This window comes from Carlito syrichta, unplaced genomic scaffold, assembly GCF_000164805.1.
Source record: "Carlito syrichta isolate Samal-C Ts95f unplaced genomic scaffold, Tarsius_syrichta-2.0.1 Scaffold302595, whole genome shotgun sequence".
Taxonomy (NCBI): domain Eukaryota; kingdom Metazoa; phylum Chordata; class Mammalia; order Primates; family Tarsiidae; genus Carlito; species Carlito syrichta.
Genome location: NW_007246691.1, coordinates 18,330 through 44,763, shown reverse-complemented (window position 1 = coordinate 44,763; position 26,434 = coordinate 18,330). Strand labels below are relative to the sequence as shown.

Genomic DNA, 26,434 nt, shown 5'->3' with positions numbered 1-26,434 from the left:
GCCCTGTGTCCCATCACCAAGTCTTGCGATCTGTATCTTCTGAATGTTTTCTGAATCTGCTGCTCTGCACTCCTCATTACTTCTTTCATGGCCAGACCTGATAAGTTTTTCTGGTTTTGTTTTTCTTCCAGGAGAGGGTACATATACAAAACACCAGTCTGCCAGAATTACTTCCTATTAAAAATATGTTAATGATGCACCTTCATCCTTATAATAAAGCTCTATCTCTTTTTTTACAAATGCAAATCCTCCTTTGTTAGCCTCGTTTCCTGCCACTCCTTCTGTCTCAAGCTTAACACTAGTTAAACACGATGCCTGTCACTCCCATTCACACGTGGGCTGTTTCTCACCATTCCATGCCTAAGTTCTCTTCCTCTCCTCTCCTTCCTCCTGGCCAATTCAGCGCCTTCTCCTCTCAGCTCCATGAGTTCTTCTCTGACTCCCCCTCACTACTAAGACAGATGGCCCTAGTTTATATTCCTAGAATATCATGTTTTTACTTTCTGTGTGTTTGTTCCAGAACCAGACAGTGAGTTGCTTGAGGGCAGAGATCATACAATGCGTGTACTGCCTCTGGTGTAATGCCTAGCACCTAGAAGTTATTTGATAAGCATTTACTTACTGTGAGGATGAACGAATTACAAAAGTGTTGTATATCCATTCTTGTCATTCTTTTTGTTTTTACACAGTATTATTGTGTGGCAGAGGCAATAATGTTCACCAAACAATTCAGGTATTCCCCCTGCATTTCCTTACCATTAGATTGAGTTCATATAAATTGTTCTAGATAATGAGCTACAAACATAAATGATATATGTCCCCTTCCAGCCCTTATTTTTAAGAGCAGTGGTGAATTTTCCACATTCTCTTTCTTTGGCTCTCCTGGAAATCCTAAGACGGTGGTATCACAAGATCATGGGGCAGCAACCCTTGCTGGACTGATAGTAGTAGTGGGAATTAAGCCTGTTGGGTCAAACCACTGCAGTTTCAGGATTAATTGTCACCACAGCATATCTAGTCTGCCCTGAGCAGTGCTTATTATTACAAGCACGTACATTAATTTCTGTCCTAGTATGCATATCAGGTTTAGTGGGACCACACTCAATATCAACTCTTTCTCTCTTATGGCTGCATAAGGCTTAGACTTCAGCAATACTGCACCATGTGACTGATGTTTTCCAACCCTCCTGCCTGTTGCTAGCCAGCCCTCTGCCTCAAAACCTCTGCCTCTCAGACTGTGCTTCCCACACTGGATTGATGGTTTCTATCGTCGCCCAGCCTAATATACAGGGAGGGTAGGTCACTGCCTGTTGCCTAGAAACTAAGTGACAGTGAATGTTTTCCTACACACACACACACACACACACACACACACACACACACACACACACACACACACAAATATCCTGTGCTCCCTCATATAAGCCTCTGGGTTCACAGCAGAGTGCCCTAACTATAACTAAATTTTAACTGGGAGCAGTGGCTCATGCCTGTAATCCTAGCATTAAGGGAGGCAGAAGCAAGAGGATTGCCTGAGCCCAGGGGTTCGAGACAAGCCTGAGCAACTTGGCAAAACATCATCTCTAAAACAATAAAATAAAAATAAATAAACAAAAAACTGGGTGTAGTGGCACATACCTGTACTTCTAGCTACTTAGAAGGCTGAAGTGGAAGGACCCCCTGAGCCCAGCAGGGCTGCAGTGACTGTGAGCATGCTACTCACTCCAGCCTGGACAACAGAGTGAGACTCTGGCTCAAAAAAAAAAAAGAAAGAAAGAAAGAAAAGAAAAGAAATTTTGATCCTTGTTATAAAGAAAACTTCTCCCAAGAATCATATAATTTTTCATTACAATTGCAGGCTAAAAGGATCAAAGTAGGTCTGAAAGTCTCTGAAGCTCTCCTAATGTGTTAAGGAGTGACCTACAATACTAATATTGCTGGTAGCTTTGAGACCATTTCATTCTCTTCCACAGTGTTCTATGAATGCACTGACTTTCCTAACTAGGTCCCAAATTTGTATTTTCTTGTTTTAGCAAGTAGTCATTCTTTTCACTAGCAAACTACAGAAAATCTGGCTTCAGGTATAGCTGAGTTCCAGATAAATATGATGTCATTGGGATCAGAGCTTTCTTTAGAAAGCTCTACTTTCTTTAGAAAGCCTCTCCTCAGTGAGAGTCTCTCTTTTCCTTATGTCTGGAGTTCTCAGGGCTGCACTCTTCCAGTTATGAACACAGCAGGGAACAGCAAAAACCTTTTCCCCAGAGTTCACAAAGATTCATTGCTTTATATAGGTTCCTGTCCTTGAAGCAGTCCCCTGTGACCAGGTGAATTCCATGCACATATTAGCTTAGGTCTGAGTCACTTTCCTGAATGTAGAAAGGAAATGGACTCCAAAGAAACACGTGGCTCAAGACTGGAGAAAGGGAATTTCTGGAGAGAAATTTGGTTACCGCAAGGAGAGTTATGATATTGGTAGCCAGGGCAACCTCTGTTCTCTCTATATATGAGGAGATGCTCCCAACAGACAGCATTTTTTTTTTGGAAGGCAGGCCCCTTGTAGTACAGGCTTTCCCGCTAGACGAGTGTTCTGGGAACCCATCGGCATCTGTGTACCAGCGTTGTTGTGAGAGGCTGTGTTTGGAGTCAGGGAATTTTTTTGAAGATATTTCAATGCGTTTGCCCATTTCTTGATGGATGGTTTACCAGTGCACCTGCTCACACACACCTCGCTGAGTGTTCAGCAGTTTTTGACCAAAAACAGCACAACCATTGTGCCCCACCCTCCCTATTCACCCAGTCTCACCCCAAGCAACTTTTTTTTGTTTCTTTGCATGAAAAAGTCCTCAGAGGGAAACATTTTACCGATGTGGAAGAGGCGAAACAAAAAACAACAGAGCACTAAAACGCATCAAAAACATGTCTCAATAGGTGTATTGCATCAAACAGAGAGTACTTTGAAGATGACTGAAGTTTAAGCATGTAGGAATAAATGCACAACTTTTTATAAATAAATTTCGGGGTGTTTTGGGTCCCCCCCCTTGTCGTCTGTTGCCCAGGAGGCAAAATTTAGAGATAGCTTCTAGTCAGAGAATGAAAGTGTTTCCTGATGTGCTATGTGTTACACCTTGATCATGGTCTCAAACTCCCTCCTCTGAACTTCTCCAGCATATTCTGTCCTCCCATACGCTGTTTTGCGTTTCAGTTGTCCATAAACACTTCTTCACCCTAGATCGGGATCTAGACCCTCAGCTACTTCAAGGCCAGAACTGGACTTGTTGTGACCCTGCATCCTGCGTTGTGCGTTACACACAGTAGCTGTCCCTACTGTTGAACAAATAACTATCTGTTGGCAAAATGAAGGAATAAAATGTCTTCTTCATGCTGTTATTGCATCACAGAACTGTCATGCCCACGTACACACAGGTATTTGTGTACGAGTTGCTAATGCAAACACAAAGAGATCCCACTATATGTCCAGTACCATGGTAAGCAACAGGAATATGAGGACATGGCGATTGCCAGACAAACATTCCACTGACCTTCAAAAGTACACTCCAGTGAACAAGACGGACGATTTATGAATAGAGTGTAATTAATGCTACAAAGAATAATCTGAAGATATTAAGAGAAACTGCATGTGGGTAATAGATCTTAATCTTCATTATTACTGTTCTGACTGATTCCAGATTAATTCTGGTTTGGCTACTTCGGGAATTACCGGTTTTGCTGGGGATCTGTTAAGCTTGAAATTTCTTGGGTGATTAACACTTGCTTTTCAGATAAAAGCTCAAGATCCAGGAAATTGGAGCTTATATTTGCGATCACACAAGACTAATTTAGTTTTCTTCTCCTCTCTCCTTTCTCCCTACTTCTCTCCCAGCCTGAAGTTCTGGATCAAATACAAAACTTAAGGGAGTTATGGATGGATAATAATGCATTACAAGTGCTCCCTGGGGTATGTAAGTTTTTATTATGCCATGACGTCTAATATCTATGTTATATTTAATAGCAATTAATCTTCTGTCTCAGTGTATGTATTTCAAAGCAAAATAACACTTGTTGGACATCTTCAGTACTTCTTTTTGGCTTTTTTTTCTTTTTTTGGTATTTCACATCTCTTTTGTGAATGTCATAAATAGATATGCAAAAGGCATGAAAGGTTTTTCTTGTTCTCTTTGGAGTATAGTTGGCATCTTTTTCTACATTTTTAAGTCGAAAAACATTATAATTATAATTTTAAAAGCAAAATATTATGTATAATACCAAGTCTTAATTTCTGAAAAGTCAACCTTATAGGTAACTGCACCATGTTTTATGTTCATAATGTTAGAGCTCTTCCACAAAATATCTCTCTCTCCATCCAGGTGACTTTCAGTAGAACCTATATGAATTTTTTGAAAATGACAAGAGTCATACAGCATTAAAAACAGAAAGTTAAACCAGAGTCCTCACCTGAAGGGCAGTCCAGTAATATCTCCTGAGTAGGAGGCTTACCAGTCAACTCATTGAATGTGATTACTCCTACTTTTTACTTCTAGTGAAAGAATGGCTCCTCTTAACACACTACCTGTTGCCACCCATCGCATACACACTTAAATAAGCAATTTGTACACACACACACATTCTCTCTCTCTCACATACACACACATACACTTTTTCTCCTTCTCTTTCGCTCTCTCTCTCTCTCCCCTCTCTCTTTCACACACACACACACACACACACACACACACACACACACACATGCACAAATTGCAAACACAAGTCTCCCAGTTGTTTCATACAACTCCAAGCTCCTGGCATTGGAATAAGTAATCAGGGCAGGTGGAAATGTAATAGTTCTTCAGACAACACAGAGGTTTAGATGTGGGCTCCCAAAGTCAATTTTATTTCTCTGTTGAATCAACACTAAAACATACTCAAAATGACTGCAAAAGTAACAAGAAGGTTATTTTTACTTTGAACAAGCAAAGAGGCCACATGAAAGAGAAAATTTGAGCAAAGATGAGAGAGAAAATACTTTCCTCCCTTATCAAAAGGATCCATTTCTACTCCTGTCACAGACACAAAACAATATGCATGCACATCTTCTATGTATTGATGTATTAAAAAGCTGTGCACCAATACACCTTATGAATCAGAAAGCATGCCAGTGTCAGGGCTATAAAGATGATATATTCAATGACCTTGAATATATGTGTTTGAGGAGCTCACACATTGCAGGAGAGACAGATGTCAATTTCACTACACATAGTAGAGCCTGATTTGTGCCATATTCAAGGTACGCACAAATTCTGGGGCAACACAGGTAAGAAGATACTTGCCACTTCTCTCAGCTGAGATTGAGGAATCAGAATGTATGTGTAGCTGGGAGTTTATACCTCCTTCTTAAACACATGTATTATTAAAAACAGCATTTACCATGGGCTAAGCTTTCTCCAGATATTTTGCAAATATGAATTCATTGACTCCACACAACAACCCCGTGAAGTAAGTTCTGCTACCATCCCCATTTCATAGAGGAAGAAACAGAAGCACAGAAGCAGTAACTGACCCAGAGTTACGCAGCCAGTAAGTGGTGGAGCTGAAATTAAGCCAGCGCCAGAGGCTGCTGTTCACTGTGACACGCCCAAGGGCTCCTACAAAACCAGCAGCAGGGATAAATGAGAATTGGGTTCATCTCACTTTTCACTATGGTTGCGATCACAAAATCCAATTGTGCAAATCAACTCACATGCCAGATTCCTTAATAAAGGTATTATTTAGATGGAAAGGTGGTGATGAATTCTACTGTAAACCATATAATGCTGCTTAATTTGTTTGTTTTGAAAGTAGAGTTTCCAGCCTGGTGTGGTGGCTCCTGCCTGTCATCCCAGCACTTTGGGAGACTGAGGCAGGAGGATCCCTTAGGCGAAGAGTTCAAGATCACCACAGGCAACAAAAAAAGTGAGATCCCTGTCTACAAAAACTAAAAATGTTAGCTGGGCAGGTACTCTGGAGGCTGAGACAGGTGGATCACTTGAGCCCAGGAGTTCAAGGTTGCGGTGAGCTAGGATTCTGCCACTGCCCTTCAGCCTGGGCAGCAGAGTGAGATCCCCATCTCTAATTTTAAAAAAGAGAAAAAGATAAGATAAGTCATTTATATGTGCTGCTAAGTTTCTATAGATTTTGTTCTTCATTTGGTACCCTCGAACTGTCATTTCATGTACACACTTCCGTGTCACAAGCGGCCATGGCTTTCTGCATGTCAATACTAGCAAACATGTTGTTCAGTTACCCAGGAATGCTTGACTCTGAAGGGTCATCTTGAGTGCAGTCTGCAGCCTGTGTCTGCCAGTTTCACAGAATAATTGACCCTTAATATTTAGCATCATTAGCCACAGAAAAAAAGGCAGGTTCACTTTTTTCTAAGTTCACATATCACAATGAAGTTAATATACTTTTTAAATACTTAAATCTGGCTTATTATTTTCCACTTTGTTTTTCATAAGTCAGAGAAGCAAACAGATAATGACCAAATATTTAGTCATTTACATAGTTCTGTCCTGTGTCCATCAACCTAAGGCTGATCAACCAAAATATGACTAAGCAATGCACTGAATTCATATTCATTTTTAGACAAACTCCAGTCCCATCTCTTTTTGTGTGCTTTCCACTCTTTCTGTTCACCGTCCATTGCTCACGTACAGACTCCTCTATGCCCCAAGGAATGTTGGAGCAACAATCAGTATCCTCAAGGAGTTGAGAATTTTTGTCTCAAAGGCCTTTTCTACCTTATTGCCTCTATAAGATGTTTGAAAATGGAAGTTAAGAAAGACTCAAAAATAAACACCAAAGTGTATGCCAAAAAGAATGTTTAGTAACTGGACACCAACGTACTAAGTTATGCTGGAGATAGCAATGAAGGAAGCTTCAAGAACAAATGAAATATCCTCATGATAAAGGAACAAAAAGAAAACACACACACACACACACACTCACACACACAATTCTTTCATTGCTTACTGGAGAAGAAGAGTGAGGTTAGGTAACGTAATGGTTCCTGGAGTGGAAAGCTGTAAGTAAAGTGACAGTATTTTTCCAAGTGACATACTTCTAAGCATGGGGAGAAACTTGGTCCCCTGGGCTAACGCACCCAAAGTACTCTAATCCTAGCTAGCAAACAGCCAGTCCAAGACTGTACTTGCACTCGGCACCCACACAGGAAGCTAAGGAAGCAGGGCACTGGATTCATCTGGAAGTCAGGAACTGCCTTCCAGGTGGGCTTTGCGTCTGTAGTCGGATAGAGGTGAGCTTGAATTTCGGCTCCACCCCATCGTAGTGGGATAGAACCTTGGAATGTCACTTGTGGGAGGTGCTTGCATGCGTCCTCCTCCAGGACTGGAGAACTTCCTCTATCCCTCCAGCCTCTGGAAGTCCTGGTTGCAGCTGGCCACACTCTTCAGAAATTGCCTTTCCTCAAGACAGCCCCCCCACTCTGGTCACACCCCCACGCTCCAAGGCCTCCATCCAGTGATGGTGGATGCAGCTGTATAAAGGGCCAGTCCCTCGGCCTGTGCTTGGAACAACTGCAGGGCGGTCCCGACTTTAGGGCTCTCTGGAGAGTCAGCCAAGGACTTTCTCAAGACTTCGTCACAGTCCAGCTTCGTGCTCTACCCAATCCCGCTTTGCTCCTTCCCTGTCTCTTTCTTTCCACTGGTGTCAAACTTAATAGCGTTCTCTCATAATGCTGTCTTTACCTCCGCTTCCCGGGAACCCAACATGGGACACTGCGTAACCTCCAGGTGTTAACGTATGTTAAAATGCAGATTCTGATTCAGCAGGTCTGGGATGGGTTGACAGTCTCTCTTTTTGAGCAGCTCCCAGTGGCATCAGTGCTGCTGGTCTGAGCAACTCCTTTTGAGCGACAAGAATATGAAGTACCAAATCCAGTAACGCATGCAAAATGCATAGCACAGTGCTAAGTGTGTGCTTGTGGGTAGCAAACGTATTCATTACACGTTTATTTATCTATACTCTGTCAAATAAGTAGAGACGATACAGTGAAGTGGACACAAGCAGCCCCGATAAGCAGATGAACCACCGAGAGGCTGACCTGTGTAGAGCATTCACTTGCAAAACACGCCCCAAGCCAAAGGAGAATGAAGATGTTCCCCCTGCCCCAATTCCTGCAGTCCAACCCCCACCCCAAGGGATCGCTGTTCATTCCCTGCCCAGGTGGGGTGGATTCCTCCCCTGTCCTCAGCAATCAGTGACTCATCCATCCGCCCATGGGAATTTCTCTTCAGTGCTGCCCCTCTGCATCCTCCCATCTGCCGCCTTGGTTGCTAAACAGCTAAGACGCCTCCGACTCCAGCCTTTGAAAGCTCCCTGGTATTATTTCTTCCAAGCGCAAGTCTGATGTGGTCCCCCGCCGCCTTGCAAGTCGCACCGCTTCCTTGGCTACGGAGAGGCGCGCGTCTCCTCACCCAGCACGCAAGGCCGCTCGCGGCTGGCTTCTCCCTGTCACCCAGCTCCTCCGCCGTGTTCCCCGCTTGGAACTCCTCTCTCTTCCTCCCCCGCGCCGGGCCTCTTCACACTTGGCTGCGGCCGCGCACACCGTTCTCCGCCTCAGGCATGGGCGCTCCTGCTGCGACCAGCGCTGTCCTCCAGCCGACCGTCCGCCGTTCCCCGCCTTCCGTGGCATTCACCCCACATGTTGCAGGGTGTTGTAATTCTCGGGGTACTTGAAACTTCCCATCGCTGTTGGGAGCTCCTTAAGGATAGCGACTGTGTCTGCGTCACGTCAAGCCTGTCCTCATACTTGGCTGTCTTACTCGTGATTGCTCTCCAATATAAACACAGGGACTGCTCTTCAGAAAGGACCTTGAATGAACAAAATGCTGAGTCCGAGGAGCAGATAAAGTCCAAATTAAGTTGAGGCCTTTCAAAGTCAAGCGTTTCCAAGTAACTGAAAAAACAACTGTCTGCCAGTACTGACGTTCAGAAAGCCGTGGCTATGAATGACGAGGAAGTGTGGGATATTCCCACACAGTGAATAGCAAAATGCCAAGTTCAAGGGTGCTAAGTAAAGTGGGTAATCTATATAAAGTCAGCAGTACATATGAAAAACAAACTATAGTTTTTCTTTTTTTAAAATGAGAGATGGCGGTCTCACTCTGTTGCCCAGGCTGAAGTGCAGTAGTATGAGCATAGCTCGCTGTAACCTTGAACTCCTGGGCTCAAGTGCTCCTTCTGCTTCAGCCTCCAGAGCAGCTGGGACTACCGACAGGCACCATCCTGCCCAGCTCGTATTTTTATTTTTTGTAGATGGGGGTCTCACTTTGTTGCCCAGGGTGATCTTGAACTCTTTGCCTCAGGAATCCTCCTGCCTCAGCCCCCCAAAGTGCTGGGATGACTGGCAGAAGTCACCACACCAGGCCGGAAATCCTACTTTCAGAACAAACAAATTAGGCCTCGTTATATGGTTTACAGAAGATTTCATCTCTGCCTTTCTATCTAGATAGCAAGTTTATTAAGCAATGTGGCATGTGAGTTTTTAATCCACTGTTAATTGTTACAGTGCAAACTTATTTATTAATAACTGGTTATTTATTTCATGTAGTGCCAACTTTGAAATTATTGTTGAGTTTTCTAACTGCTGCATTGCAATATAATTCTCATACCACATTCAGTTCCGTGGTTTTTAGAATATTCACATAACTGTGTAGCTGTCACCACAGTCTGATTTTAGAACACCTTTATCACTCCCAAGGGAAGCTTCGAAAGTATTGGCAGTAACTCCCATGCCCCCCCCCCACCCAGTTGCTCCAGCCTTACAGCCTTACTCTACTTTCTATCTCTATAGATTGGAATGTTCTGGGCATTGCATATGAATGGAATTACACAACATGTGGTCTTTTGTGACTGGCCTCTTTCACTTTGCATGTGTTTTCAAGGCTCATCCATTTTGTAGCATGTATCAATACTTTATTCCTTTTTATTGCCAAATAATGCTTCATTGTATGTATATACCACATTTTGTTTATCTGTTCATCAGTTGGACGTTTTGGTTATTACCACTTTTGGCTATTATGAATAAGGCAGCTATGACCATTTGTGTAAGTTTTTGTGAGTACATATGTTTCTTTTTCCAGGTTTATACCTAGCAGTTGTTGGGTCATATGGAAACACTCTGTTTAACATTTTAAGAAACAGCCAAGCAGTTTCCCAAAATGGCTGCACTACTTTACATTCCTACTGTCAATGTTTGAGAATCACAATTTCTCCACATTCTTGTTAATACGTGTTATGTTTGTGGTTGCTTTCAAAATTAGTTTTACGGTCTGTGGTTTTTACAGTTTTTAAATGCCTTGTGAAAGTTTCTCAACTAACCCTGAGTTTATGCAATGTCATCAAGTCTATAGGAAAGTTAAAGATGTTGGTATACTTGGACATGTCAAAAAACAGAATAGAAACGGTTGACATGGATGTTTCTGGATGTGAAGCCCTTGAGGACCTCTTACTGTCATCCAATATGTTACAACAATTGCCTGACTCTATAGGTGAGAATATAATATATTTGTAATGAATATTTATATCAAATATATAATTTTCTTTTTTGGAAGTATAGTTTGTCTATGGATGCAGGTAATATATTGTTAGCCTGATATTAATAACTTAACAAATTTACCATACGAATCACAAAAGTGTTTTATAAATATCTTAAAATGAAATAGTAACTCTAGTTGCCAAATTCAAGAAGATTCTCCTATTAAAATGATCCTCCTAAACTGATATCACTGAAACATTGTTGTATCTCCTAAGCTGTAAATGTTGTTAGAAGGAACATATGAAGGGGGACCGAAAAAACTTGGAATTCATTTCAAAAACATTGTGTATTTATTCTTACATGTTTAAATTTCAGTCACCTTCGTTTGATGCAGTCCACCTGTTGGTATGCTTTTTCCACTGTTCAGAACAGTTTTGGAACTCATTGATTTGGATGCCTTTTAGTGCTTCTGCCGTTTTTTGTTTCACCTTTTCCACATCAGCAAAATGTTTCCTTTTGAGGACTTTCTTCATCTGGGGAACAAAACAAAGTCACTCAGGGTGAGACTGGGTGAATAGGGAGGATGGGGCACAGGGATCACGCCATTTGGGGTCAAAACCTGTTGAACACTCAGCACAGTGTGGGCAGGTGCGCCCATAAACCACCCATCATGAAATGGGCAAATGTGTTGAAAGAATTGCCAAAAGAATAATAATAATAGCTGAAACTGAATGCAGCCTCTCACAACAATGCTAGCTGGTACACGGATGATGCCAATGGGCTCCTAGAATGCTTACCTAGCAGGGAAGTCTGTATTACGAGGGGCCTACCCTCCAAAACATAATTCCAGTTTTTTTGGATCCCCCCTCATATATCTTAGAGTAATCTGATAACTACGTATGTCTCTTTATATCACAGTAGAATTACAATAGCTTTTATTCACAAGATGTTGCTAAAACCTATTTTTAATATAAAAATACTAACATTGCTATAATGTTGTGACATTGCTATAATATAGGAATAGCATATTAAAAATGTAAATATAAAATGTCTTCTTAGTTCTATTATTTTTTTAAAAGACACATTGTCCTTAACATGTTAAAATTCATGAGGACAGATAATTAATCTATTAGCATATAGTAAGCACTTGATCCATTTTTTTGTTTATAAATTTTTATGTTAGTAAAATAATGAAAGACTCATTTTAATAATGAGTAAGCTTTTTGTATACATATCTTGCTATTACTGTTTCTGAGAGAACACCCAACTAGAAGGATAATCCTTAAGTCACTTAACTTTGAAGTATAATAAATTTTTAACCTCTTTGAAACAGAAGTGTTATAGATTCTGGAACTTAATAATAATTCTAAAAATTAAGTCACAACTTAAGTAGCCCAGATAAAGATAAGGCAGTATCCCAAATTTTTCTTTGTTTTATTACTTTAATTTTGGATTCTTTTAGACTGATGAAGAGCATTAGTTTTAGCAAAATCAAAATCTATCTTTTTCTTTCTCTCTAGACTTGTTGGCTTTTTTATTTCCATAGTCACATATTTTATAATGGTATTTCTTCAACTTGCTCAATCATAAGTCTTCACTGAGAGCTTTAAACACTTCCACATGTCCAAGGTTTGACTCTGAAAATTCGGATTCAGTAAGTGTGGTCAACCCTTGGATCTGTATTTTTATTAAACATCTTAGATGAAACTTGTGATCAGACAAGTGTAAGAAATACTGGTTTATGTTGCGAAAGGTGAAAGTATAATAGTTATAGAGAGCGTCCATTGATCAATATGATAGAGTAATTTAATACATAACCTCACACCCCTGTTCAACCACTGCTCCATACCTTTTCAAATACATAGTAGGATAGAAAAAATGCACATATTCAAAGAACATACTTTTCTTCATTGCTGCCCCCTCAGTGCCAAGAACTGTGTCTGACATAAGGCAGATTCTCTTTGAATACTGGGCAAACATAAGCATTTAACCATGTCTACTGTTCTAGTTCCTTGGAAGACTGAAGTGGGAGAATTACTTGAGACCAAGAGTTTGAGTCCAGCCTAGTCAACATAACAAAGCAAGACCCTGTTTCAAAAATAAAATTAAAAAATAAATTAGCCATCTTTAACCTGAGATAGAATGGAAATACATGAATGGCTCCAGTCCTGAGGGGTGCAGACCACAAGTAGCAGCCATAAGTTCAATTTCTGCAGTGAAATAAAAATAAATAAGCAAGTTAAAGGATGAGGAGCATAGCCAAGGAATCAGCGCTTACAGCAGATTAAGGCAGAGACCCTGTTTTCCATGAAGAGAGACTGAAAAAGCCTACAGCTAACATGTGGAGCTAGGGAGGAAGGAAACAACAGAAAATTCATTGTTGACACTGTGGCAGCTCACAAGTTGCCTTGGACTGGGTCTGCAGCGTCCACATGGGATGCTGTCAATATGAGACCTGGTTCTGCACCCCAGAACCCCAGGGGTCAGGTGGAGGTAGCCAGGAAACCAACAGGCAGGGAGGGGTGAGCATCTTGAAGGAGGACTCACTCACCCTCACAAAGGAGCTTGCAAGCAAAAATCTCAGGGGAAACTTATATTGTTATGACAATCAAAAGTTCAACCAAATAAGAGAATTTACCTGCAAAAGCAATATTTCTCTGCAATAAATCACAGATACTAGCCGGGCATGGTGGTGTGCCTCTATAGTTCAAGCTAATTGGAAGGCTGAAGCAGAAGGATCACCTGAGCCCAGCAGGTCGAAGCTGAGGTGGCCATGAACGTGCCACTGCCCTCCAGCCTGGGCAATAGAGTGAGACTCCAACTCAAAAAAATTATTATTTTAAGTATGTATACATTCTCAAATAAACAGAAGAAAGCATAACACTCATAAAAATGATAAGAGCTGAGGATAGTTGGTTATGAAAAAGAAATAAGAATCTTAATTGTAAGATTCTTAGACAGGAGGGATATCATTTAAATACTTATTTAAATATTTAAGGTGATAGATATGATAACTAGCATTATTCAATCCTTTCACACTGTGTGCGTATATATATAATTATATCACTATGCACCACATAGTTACATACAATTGTGGCACATATACACAATGGAATATTACACAGTCATATAGAAGGACAAAATTATGAACTTCACAGCGACTTGGATGGATTGAGAGCCTATCATACTCAGTTATCTATCACAGAAACAAAGAACTGAGTACCACATGTTCTCACTCAAAAGCAGAACCTGAAAATTTATCATGATACTATAAGAAAGGGGTTGGCAGTAGCAGGATACTACCAGGGAAGAGAGGGGGCACATGACATCAGTCTGGGCACCTGATCTCAAATCAAGTGAAATGGGAACCAAAGGGAGGCCCAGACTTTACATGTATGGTGACCACTTATCTACCTAATCCTGAATTATACCTCACATCTTTAAAATAAAAAAAGAATTTCAAAAAATAATTTTTGGCTCAGCCTGTAATCCCATCACTTTGGGAGGCTGAGGCAAGTGGGTTGCCTGAGCCCAGTGGGTTTGAGACCAGCCTGGGCAACTTGGCGAGATGTCGTCTCTGCAATAAAGCAAAAATTAGCCAGACATGGTAGCTCATGCCTGAGTTCTGGCTACTTGGAAGGCTGAGGCAGAAGGATTGCCAGAGCCCAGCAGGTTGACGCTGGTGTGGCCGTGAGTATGCCACTGCACTCCAGCCTGGGCAATGGAGTGAGACTCCAACAAAAATATTATAATAATAGCAATAATATTTTTTTAATGTGGGGTACAATTCAGGATTAGGTATACAAGTGGTCCTCATACAGGTAAAGTTTGGGCCTCCCTTTGGTCCTCGTTTTGCCTGGTTAAAGACTAGGTACTCTTATTGATGTTGTGTCACCATGCCCCCCCACCTGCCCCACCATCACCCTGGCAGTATCCAACTACTGCTAATCCCTTTCTTATAATATTATGGCAATTGTTCAGGATCCACTTATGAGACATGTGGTACTCTGTTCTGTTTCTGTGATAGATCACTGAGTATGATAGCCTCTAAATCCATCCAAGCTGCTTCAAAGTCCATATGTTTAAAAAAAGAAATTTTGGAAACAAAAAATGCCACATAGTGAAGTAAAATATGCAACAGCTATGAGAAAGAGGGTATGATATAGTCAGATACAAAATCAGCAAATTGGAAGATAAGTACTAAGAAATATAACTAGCATATAAGGTTTGTTTAATGGAAAATATGAAGGACTAGCTAACAGATACAGAAAATTGGAGGGAAATTATATTCTAAAAATGAAAAACATTTAAAAAGTACATTATACAGAAATACTGAATTCCAGAGAGGAACTATGAAAAGAGAAAAGAGTTGAGATTATTTTTTCAACACTAATGACACTCACAATTTCTCATGCTAAATGTGCTTAGATAGTGCTGATAGGGATAAATATAACAAATTCATCATGATTCATTGTTGTGAAACTGTAAGGGTAAAGAAATAAAAACCTTCAAAGTTTGTCTACAAAATAATCATTATACATGTCATATTCTCATCAGTGACAATAAATTCTAGACAGTGGAGTCATGTCTTCAACGTACTGAAGGATAATAACAGGCAAGCTGGATTTCTATACCCAGCTGAATGCTCACTTAAGAGGGATGATGCAATAAATATATTTTAACATATGCTAAACCAAGAGAATCTGCACTTAAAGGATGCACTTTGCCCTAAACACATTAGCTCAGAAGGAAGGAAGTGAATTCATACAGCACTGGTGGGAAACTAAATTGGCAAATTCATTAATGTCTAAATACTAGCAACCATAAAAGAGAAATCTTTTACATTTAAAATGTTGATTTAAAAAACATGGAATTGCATTGTTCAAGAGGATGAAGGAGTGCTTAGGATCTTATCTCATTTAGGAAGAGATAGAAATACTAAATAACTTTAGAATTTGTAGAAAAGATTTGGTTAAATAGACATGTTAAAAATTTAAATGTGGTAGCTGGGCTCAGTGGCTCAGCCTGTAATCCTACGCCTTTGGGAGGCTGAGGTGAGTGGATTGCCTGAGCCCGCGGGTTTGAGATCCACCTGGGCAGGCAAGACCTCATCTCTACAGTAAATCAAAAAAAATTAGCCAGGCGTGGTAGTGTGCTCCTGTAGTTCCAGCTACTTGGAAGGCTGAGGTGGAAGGATCGCTAGAGCCCAGCAGGTCGAGGCTGTGGTGGCCGGAAGCGGCCACTGCACTCCAGTCTGGGTGACAGTGAGACTCCAACTCAAAAAAAAAAAAAAAAAATTTAAATGTGTTTACTTAATAGAAAATGGAATTTATAGCTTTTAAACCATCAGAAGAGGAGGAATGGCAAAAAAAAAACTACACAGCAGAAAAAAGCAATTTAAAAATCATAGAACTAGAAAGCCAAAAAAAGATGGCAAAAATAAATTCAACTTATTTTTATAAATCACAGCAAATATAATAGATTTAATGAATTAATGTTATTTTAATAAAAGACTCAGAATTTCAAGTTTAGTTACATCCTGGTTATAAGACACAGTTTTTAAAAAGAAGGAAAGTTTGATTTTAAAAAGATGGTGGAAAATGATGCATATTATTAATCTGATTTAATTATTTGTTTGAAATATCTTCTTTTAAGAAAGCAAACTAGAAAATTAACCTTCTGATCTGAAGAAGGCAGTATGTATAGGTAACAAAAAATATCCAGCTAGATACTTGGCTGGCCATAAAACTAACAGGACAGACAGGTGGTATTATTTGTTATACCTTTCATTTAGTAGAAGAAAGTGGAAGCAGATATGATATAGAAATGCAGTGAAGTGATTATCTACCAGGAGAAGATGTGAGCAATGAGGGTTGGGTTGGCAGTGCAATCCTATTTCCACAGAAGCTCCAGAATCTGTTCAGAGAGTATCCCTTGGCTGAGGGGCAAAGTAGCCACACCAAAAATTAGTGGGGTTCCTTTAAACTCTGAGTTGTAGCTAAGCAGGGGAGGCCTAACTTGCTCCATCCTTTGAGGCAGTTGAAAAAGAGCCACTTGACAGAAGCTTCTCATCAGAGCCATCACTCCAATCTTCGGGAAAATTTGTCACACCGGGCAACCCTCTCGGGTCCCCTCCTGCTCGGGGAGCGTTTCTGCCCACTCAATAAATCCTGCTTTCTAAAAATAATAAAATAGGAAAATCTGTGACATCAAACATTTGAACTTAGACCTCAGCCTGCCTCAAGGCTTTCTTTCCATTATCTCAGACCTGGGATGACCATCCTCTGAACGCACTTTGTGCTCTGATTTCCTGGTTCTTACTCAACCATCTGCAACTCAGCCCCAAATGCGTTGGGACCCAAGCAAGTGAAACTGAGCCCGTTCTTTAGCTCCACTGGTGAGCAGGGGCACCAGTATGAACCGAGTTGCCAGGTCACAAAAAATCTAGCTTCATGTCACAGTCTTCTGATTTCTTTCCACAATGGAAAAACAAGCTCAGGTGTCCTTTTCGATTTTTGAGGTTGACGTTTTAGCATACACACCGAAGAAGACTCGATCACCTTTTGAACAAGATGAATATGGCAGTAGGTGTTCACACTTCAGAGATGAATTGCCACCGTGTGATTTGTCCTCTTTCCCAGGTGCTGTTGTTTTCAAGCTAATGTATTAAACTTACAGCCTTGCAGGTATTTTTCAGAGCAGTCTGATAGTGATGACATTTCCCTCCATTGGAGGTGAGATCTCAAGTGCTTCTAAACAATGTGTAACTGAGCATACTGAAGTAGAAAGTGCAACCCTAGCTGTATTTCAGAACTTTCATGACTTCCTGTCTTTAAGGAAAGCTCAAAATACTTGAGAGGATGGGCATGACCTACAACAGTGTTTCTCAAAGCACGCTCACAAAATTCTCGTTTTACAACATACACTGCACAGACACACACACACACACACACACACACACACACACACGTGAACACCGTAACTTTGGATAGTCACATTAGTATGTTAACAGCTCCGAGTAAAAGTCTATTAAAGCAAGCTGCTTAATTTAGCATTTCTCAAATTTGACCATGAAACTTACTGTATCACATCAAAACAAATATGTTGCAAAATAGCCTATAGTACACTTGTGTAGTTCCAATGCTAAACAAAATTGTAAAGATGTTAATGCTGTGCCCTTGGATTTTGACTATGTAAGCCATGTCAGTACTATAGGTTATCTTATGGTTAGAAAAGGAAGTTGATTATGCCAACTGCAGCTGTTCTTCAGTTACTCTATGGCTAGTACTCATTAAAACCCTGGGGGAAGAGCAAGTCATATGGGCACGTAGAGTGTAAAAATAAGATGGTGAAAGATAAATAGGTGTAACCAATTCTTGGCTGGTTCTGCATGGTAAATTAACAATTGCAAGTCTGTGTGCTTGCTGCTGATCTGAGTCAAGGATGCATGGTAACAAAAAAGAATATGAGGTCATGTGTTGAAATTTCCAAGACCATAATTATAACCAGGGCATTGCAGTACTCCAGTATTCATTCGTTGATTACTGGACTTAATTCGGATTTGTTTTCAATTTGTATCACAACAGGAATGTTAGTATTACTGCTTAGGAGTTAATTAAATATTAAATCACAGTTGACTTGAAAATTTTCAACTAGTCCATTTGCTGAAGAATAGTAAAGGGGAATGAGTGCCAACTCGGGTTTCTATGGAGCCCTAGGTTTTGTTTACTTCTCTGAATTGATGTTCTTGAACTCCCATTGATGTAAGCAATTTTTTTGCAACCAGAAGGTCAAAAACAGACTACACACAAACATCAGTTTATGGTGTGTATTAGCAGAGTGCAGCCAATGTGTCAAGCATTCATCACAAGTGACTCGCTTGCTTTCTTTTATATCACATTTCCTGTCATAAATCTGCTCTTATGTATCAATCAACTTCTTCTCTGTTTTAGGACTGTTGAAAAAACTAACCACTCTAAAAGTAGATGACAATCAACTTACACTGCTACCCAATACAATAGGAAAGTAAGTACCAACTTTTATTTTTTTATTTTTATTTATTTATATATTTTTTGAGTCAGAATCTCACTTTGTTACCCAGGCTAGAATACAGTGACATGATCATGGTCACCACAATCTCCACCTGCTGCCTCAGCCTTCCAAGTAGTTGGGACTACAGGCACACACCACCACGCCCGGCTAAGTTTTCTTATTTATTGTTGGAACGAGGTCTCACCAAGTTGCTCAGGCTGGTCTCAAACTCCTGGGCTCAGGCAGTCCTCTCGCCTCGGCCTCCCTAAGTGCCGGGGCTGCAGTCATGAGACACTGTGCCTAGTCACAATACCAACCTTTGCCACCAGTCAGGCTATCTGAAGCCAGAAATGAAAGGATGTTTTGAGTTTTCTACTTCAAAACATTTTCTACTAAGGATACCAATCACTTCATTCATTTGTCAACTTTTTTATTTAGATATATGTATATGCATTAATTTAATTTGATGTCTGAACATTGCATTGGCAGTCAACTATATATTATCATATTACCATGAGAAATGTTTAACCAAGAATCTTTCCCAAGCAAAATGACTACCCAAACCTTCAAGTACATTCTTGTTGGTATTTTTCAGATATTATTAGCTTGTTGTTTTTGACTGAGTAGTGACTCTTGATTTACTTGAACATTGGTGGCAAAGTCAAACCAACTTTTAAAAGACTCTGCAATACATATGTATATGTTACCATACTATCAGTAATATGTGATATTTACAGAAGCTTAATGTGTTTTTTAGAAACCAAAGAGAAAATCATGTGCTTAGCCAGCACTTGTTAAAACTTTAAGATGAAACCACAGCCGTTGCTTTGTTAAACTCTGGTGTGTCCCCATGGTACCTTGAGCTGTGGTCGCTGTGTCTCCTAGCTTTGTCCCCCTCTCCTACCCTGGGAGGTGAATCTCCTTTCTCTCTCTCTCTCTCTCTCTCTCTAATTTACTTTCTAAATAACACATATTTTCCAATCTAATAAAAAAAGGATGAAAGTGTAGCTTTGCCTTTTAAAAATGAAATGTACTCCCTTTATCTGAGAGCAATTTATAAGGGGGGATCTCCAAAAAAGGGGATTATCTTTTGGAGGGAGAGCCTCTTGTATCACACTTGGGATTTGTTCCTCCAGATCAAAGTTTTTATCTGGAAGTTCTGAGGAGGTTGTGTCACAGTTTGAAGAAGAAACGTCTTGAGTTGTGGCAAACAGGTGGCGGGTTCTTCCACCGTGACAACACACCTGCCCACACTGCGCTGAGTGTTCAGCAGTTTTTGGTAAACAGTGGCATGACTCCTGTGCGCCACCCTCCCTATCCACCTGATCTCTCCCTGAATGACTTTTTTTGTTTCCCGGGATGATTTAAAAAGCCATCCAAGGGAAACATTTTGCTGATGTGGAGGAGGTGAAACAAAAAAATGCAGAAGCACTAAAAGGCATCAGAATGGATGAGTTCAAAAACTGTTTTGAGCAGTGGAAAAAGCATCTCAATAGATGTACTGCATCAAATGGAGAGTATTATGAAGGTGACTGAAGTTTAAATATGTAAGAGTAAATACACAATTTTTAATAAATAAATTCTGGGTTTTTTGGGGGGTCTTCCCTTGCATTTCTAATTTTATGTTGCCACTAACTTTCAAGTTACAATTCTGTAAAAAATGGTTAATAACAACGTTTCACTAAGATTTTTTTTTTATAATATATGCAAGTAAGAAATCAATAGAAGCTGTCTTCATTCCAAAATTTTGTTAGGATCTTGCATCATGTCTCAGTGTGAAAAATCAAATAAATCCTTAATTTAACACATTTTGGAATAATTAGGAAGGGAAAGCCTCATTATTGTTCATTTTTAACAGCTTTATTAGGTATAATTAGCATACAGCAAACCACACATATTTAATTCTACAGATTGATAAGTTTCAGCAATGGTAGAAAGTCTTGAAACCATCACCACCACAATCAAGATGGTGACCATGTCCGTCACCTCTTCCCTCATCATTCCCCATCCCCACCAAGTCCTTAAGTATCCACTGATCTGGAAGGCTTCACTTGTAGAGATGGGCCAGTTTGACAAAATTCAAACTCAAATGTTTGGACTTTGAAGGGTATTGAAAGTCACAGCTGTTTTGGGTTTTTTAAAATATTTTAATACACACACCATACAATATGTTTCTCTCTACAGCTACTTCCATTTTCTCCATTATAGAGAACCTTACTTTCTTTTGGGGTACACAAAAGTAATTATCTTTATCAGTCTGATGTGTTTTAAAAACTCTTCCTATCTAGTTATATTCTTAGGGCACTAATCTTTCCTCTGTGGGTCAAACTCAGGGGAAACTAAATTCAACTTCATTTATCCTTACTAAGGTCATGATTGGTGTGCGCCACTCATGTTCACAGTTCTGATAAAGCTAATTACCCTAGCTCTTTGAAGACAAGTTAAAGAGATTTGCTAACCTAAAAATAGACAAAGAAAAGTTGCTTTTTCAGGAAGAAGTGAAACCTGACTTTGGTCATCTTTGCTGCTGATTTTCAGCCAGAATTTTGACCTCCTGCTGACTTCCCAGGTGGGGGCCTCCCTGCGTTTCCTGGAGTTTAGTTTTAGCCTACAAGTGACTTTGGAGATATGTGTGTCTTGAGCTCCTGTCACACACCAGGGTGAGTTCCCACCTCTGCCCTGTGCCAGTGGCACCGCATGCCACACTTTGCCTTGGGAGCAGGCAGCCTCCAGCTCGAACTCTGTCTCCTTTTCAGAAGCCAAGCAAAACTTGCAGCCTGGCCTCATGCACACACCCTAAGCCGGAGTCAGTCTTGGTTCTTATTACCACCAATGTTGAGTCATGACCCTTGAAATTTTCCTGGTGGTTGAATTATAAAAATGTGGAAAAAGCCGAACTGTTCAAATAGTGACTTGATATAAGCTTTTATATTACTGTGTTCAAAAGGAACAGATTTAGAAACATCAGTTGGCTGTCAGAAGCTTTCAGTTGTTTGGACAAAAGACTTATTGCAGAAAAGCAGAGTGATGGACCAGGAATTAGAGCATCTATGAACACAGAGAAGGTAGAATAATGAACCTTTGTGTTGAAAGCTACTCATTCTTATTAAATTATTAGATGATGATATAAAGCAAGAAGAAATACTTATGTTGGATGACAGAAGCAATATTTAGAAAGAGATGGACAGGGCAGGTGTTTTGTTGAAAGGCTCAATATAACTTAATGGAGATTCATGGGGGAGGGGGGGAAAATCAATGCTTTGCTGGACCATAATAATATTAGCTAATACCATAATGGAACTGTCCAGAAATCTGCCGAAGCATTAGTTGGGCAAATAGAAGTATCTGCTCAAAATTAATGGGCACGAATAGTTCAGGTGTTCCCTGGCACATCTGACTCTGTCAGTTCTGGACACCACCTAGATTGACAAGAGGGAGACCAGTGTAAGAAGAGATGTGGAACTCTAATTCACAGGAGAAAAAACAGAAGAAATTCGGGGTGTACATCTTAGAGAAATGCTTCTTTAAAATCGTCTATGGTAGGGGTGTACCTCCTTGAGGAGTAGAGTCTCCGAAATTCTGGGACCACCGGCCCAGGTCTACCCAGGTATAGCCCCAGTATCACTTTTTCGACTTGCTGCCAAAGGACACACTCCTCACTGCAGGCCCCAGGAGCCCAGCCTGCGCTGCCACCCACTCCTGCTGTAGACTCTCCGTCCCAGGAATGGCTTCTGTTCCCTCCCTGCTTGCCTTCTCAGAATACAAGTGTGTAGGTCTCCTTGGTGTAGGGCTTTTGCGCTCATTGCTGGGGAAACACAGCCAGAAGACAGCCAGAAATAATAGTGTTACAAAGCTAAGAAATTTTACCATAAAATGTATATAATCAGTTTATACAGGCCTGATGACAGTGGTCATACAGCATGCCAGCTAATGACATTTCGGTCAATAACAAAAGGCATATACAACGGTGGTCCCATACGAGTGTAATGCTGTAATTTTACCATATCTTTTCTGTTTAGAAACACAAATACCAGTGTGTTACAGGGGCCTGCACCATTCAGTACAGAGACGTATGTGCAGTCTAGAAGCATCAGACTGCAGCATAGAGCCTAGGTGTGTCATAGGCTGTACCGTCAGGTTTGTGTAAGTGTACTCTATGTTGTTCACACAGCACACAATTGCCTGATGATGCATTTCTCAGAATGTATCCCATCATTACACAATGTAATAATATCTGCCACTCGGTAATCTTATCACTCATCTTGCTCACTGGGCTTCAGCCACAGTAATCCTTCTTCTGCACCTCCAGTAAACTTGGCTTTTTCCTCCCTGGGGGCTTTCTTTTTTGCTGCTACCTTTACCTGAAATATTTGTTGCCCACACTCCACAAGGCTGACAACTTCGCCTCCTTTGAGTCCAACTCTTAATCTCCAGTGTGCATTCAAATTCCCTAGGAATCTTGTTTGAAAGGTAAATTATGACCCAGAAGATTTGAGACCCGGGGGCCCGAGGTTCTACATTTGTGACAAGCTCTTAAGTGATGTCAGGAAATGCTGCAGGTCCGCAGACAGCACTGTGAGCAACCAGCCTGTGGGTTTAGAGTTAAAGGTCTCCTCTACAGTGAGGGCTTCCCTCAATGCCCTTCCACCAACATGACCACCAGTACATTTTCTCTGTCCCTGGTCCTGTTTTGTTTCCTTTATGACACTTTTCACATTTGTAATTATTTATTTTGCAAGTAATCACATTATTTTATCCTGTCTCATAAATGCATATACTACACTTCAATTAAGATCATTTTTGTATCCCAGCTCCAGAATGGAATAAAGTTTCTAAAAACTACAAACACTAGATCCTAGTTTACTTTTGACTTTGATTCCTACATCGTTCTGGGTTAATCTGTTTTTTCAGTAAGAGGATGAGAATATCAAACATTGACGATGTTTGTAATGAGTATGGCTTCATATTGAGAAGTCTGATGTTCTCATTTGCCCACTAAATATCTTGATTGCAAAATGAAAAAATGAGAAAATTGTGCAAGTGAACATGGATGCCAGGTTAGACACATACTTTTCATTTTAATTTATAAAAATTTCTAATTCTCTTAAAAGTATATGTTTCATAAATAGTCAAATCATTTATATTTTTTAATGAAACCTGTATCTTGGGGCAGTGAAATCCTAGAAATGTTAAGACCAGCTGTAGTTATCAAAAATATTCCTTTTTGGCTTTGGCAAAATTTTCTTCATTTTATTTATTGATTTATTTTCTTATTTATTTTATTTGTTTTTTATTTTGAGTCGTGGTCTTATCCTGTCTCCCAGGCTGGAGCGCAGTGGCACACTCGTGGCTCACCACAGCCTCAGTCTCCTGGGCTCAGGAGATCTTTCTGTGTCAACCTCCTGAGTAGCTGGAACTACAAGCACATGCCACCACACCCAGCTAATTATTTATTTTTTTCTTGTAGAGATGGGGTCTCACTATGTTGCCCAGGCTAGTCTTGAATTCCTGGGGGCAAACAATTCTCCCATCTCAGGCTTTCAAAGTTCTGGGATTGCAGGCATGAGCCACTGAGCCTGGCCCCAAAATATTCTTGTTCTGTAGATGAATATTTCAGTATCTCAGACTTATCTTTAAAAACTGCTGAAAGTATTCACATTTCAACATTTTTCGCAAGTGAAGTAGTTTTCATGACTTTTGTGCCAAATGACTTATCAAATTAGTTATTTTTGTTGCAGGACCTTACAGTGTGCCTATGGGCTTTGGCAGCTCTAAGAGTTGGAGGTCAAGTAAAAATAATGACAAACGCCTTGCTTGTGTTCCAGACACCATGTTTGGTGCTTGTACCGTCTTATTACACTTAGTTAAAGGCCAAGTTAGCATTATTTGATATGTATTATCTCCCCATCAACAGATTCCAAAACCAAGGCTTAAAGAAGTCACCAGATTTCAATGCCAAGCTGCCAGCTGAGCTCTATATGCTGCCCCTTAACAGACATGAGAGTTGAGCCACATACTTTGTGAGTGACTCTTCCTGTTTGGTCATTTAAGGGACCCCACCATGCTAGACACACAGGCTCTTCCACAGGAGGAGAAAATGCACACTGAGCTTGCTCTTCCTTAGCTGTGTAGTCTTAGATAAGAACAATGGGGCAACCCCTGCGGGCCCCCTCCTACCATGGGAGCTTTTCTGTGCTTTCAATAAATCCTGCTTTTAAAAAAAAGAACAATGAAAACTCAGAAATCTGAATGGTGTTTCAAAGACTCATTTCTTCATCCACTATGGTCAAACAGAATGCGGGGCTAGAAGTCAGGAAATCTCGGGGCCTGTGCACAGCTAGAGGAGTTCCTTCTTCTCTGCAAGCTTCAGACTCCTGACGGGCAGTGCGGCAATGTGACTTGCCCAAGGGCGTTTATCAGCCTGACATAAAGCACATTTCATTGGCAAGTACATTCGGGGAACTCGGTTTGCAAGTTAGAGAAAAACGCTGCTGTTTGTGATTTGTTTTCCAGTTCTTATGACAATCTCATGTGTATCTCTTACATCATCCTTTCACTTTTGTATTATCTTGCCAGATCTTCCCATCTAAAATATCGTCTCCTTGAGGGCTGGGATCAAGTCCTGAGCATTTCTCATTACCTTCATTGGGCCTAGATAGGATGGCACAGAGGGACACCTGCAAGCCTTGGGAGAAGAGTTTGGCTTCAATCCTCCACCCATTAACTAAATGGCCTTGGGCAGGACGCTTGGCATCGCATTCTATTGTGTAAAATGGAAATAATACTTGACAGAGGTTGTTGTGAGACTTAGTGCTAGATAGCCTTCAGTTATTATTAATAGTAATAACCAAAAAGACAATTATTTATTGTTCATTGCTTTTGTTGGCGGTATAACATGAAGGAAGCACACAGTTCTTTAAAAGAAAAAAATGTCTTATACTTATTTGCAACTGTGAAAATAATACAGTGTTTTAGTGTGCTCAGGCTGCCATAATTAAATATTTTAGTCCAGGTGCGGTGATTCAAGCCTGTAATCCCAGCACTTTGGGAGGCCGAGGTGAGGGGATTGCCTGAGCCCATAGGTTCAAGACCAGCCCGGGCAACTTAGCAAGACCTTATCTTTACAATAAATTTTAAAATATGTATATTTTAGACTGGGTAGCTTAAACAACAGAAGTTTACTTTTCACAGTTCTGGAGTTTAAAACTGAGGCACCAGTGAGGAGGGTTTTATTCTAAGGCCTATATTCGTGACTAATGAGCAGCTACCAAATTGCTGTATGCTCACATGACCTCTTTGCACAAGGAGAGAGACAGAGCAAGCTTTCTGGCGTTGCTTCTTACAAAGGCACTAATCTCATCAAGGGACCCACCCTCTTTTTTTTTGAACTTTTTTTATACAATTACCTTACAAAGGCCTCATCTCCAAATACCATCATGCTGGGGGTTAGCAATTCTGCATACAAGTTTTAAAGGGAGACATTTTATTTTTTTATTTATTTTTTATTTATTTTTTTTTGAGTTGGAGTCTCACTCTGTCGCCCAGACTGGAGTGTAGTGGCCGCTGCAGAACGTAGTGAACTCTTCTAGGTACTGTTGCCTAATAGAAGGTGAGAATTAAAAAAAGATTTGAAGATTAGTTAAATTTTTGATTGACAAAAATAGAGAAGAAAGGGCGTTCACAGCAATTAAAACAAGAAAAAGGTGCCAGGCTCCGTGGCTCAGCCTGTAATCCCTCGCCGTTGGGAGGCTGAGATGAGTGGATTGCCTGAGCCCACGGGTTCCAGACCTGCCTGGGCAGACGAGACCTCATCTCTACAATAAATCAAAAAATTAGCCGGGCATGGTAGTGCGCGCCTGTATTTCCAACTACTTG

At 40.5% G+C, this 26,434-nt stretch overlaps 1 protein-coding gene across 1 annotated transcript in view; it reads left to right on the top strand.

Annotated features, from left to right (window-relative positions):
* LOC103259315 (leucine-rich repeat-containing protein 7-like) overlaps window positions 1–26,434 on the top strand; it is a gene marked incomplete at its 3' end in the record, with an annotated part of 389,004 nt that overhangs the window by 346,219 nt on the left and 16,351 nt on the right. The window contains exons 8-10 of the mRNA XM_008056997.2: window positions 3,881–3,955; window positions 10,397–10,541; window positions 18,481–18,553. Coding sequence (XP_008055188.2) covers window positions 3,881–3,955; window positions 10,397–10,541; window positions 18,481–18,553 — 293 coding nt within the window. The remainder of the gene's footprint in view (window positions 1–3,880; window positions 3,956–10,396; window positions 10,542–18,480; window positions 18,554–26,434) is intronic.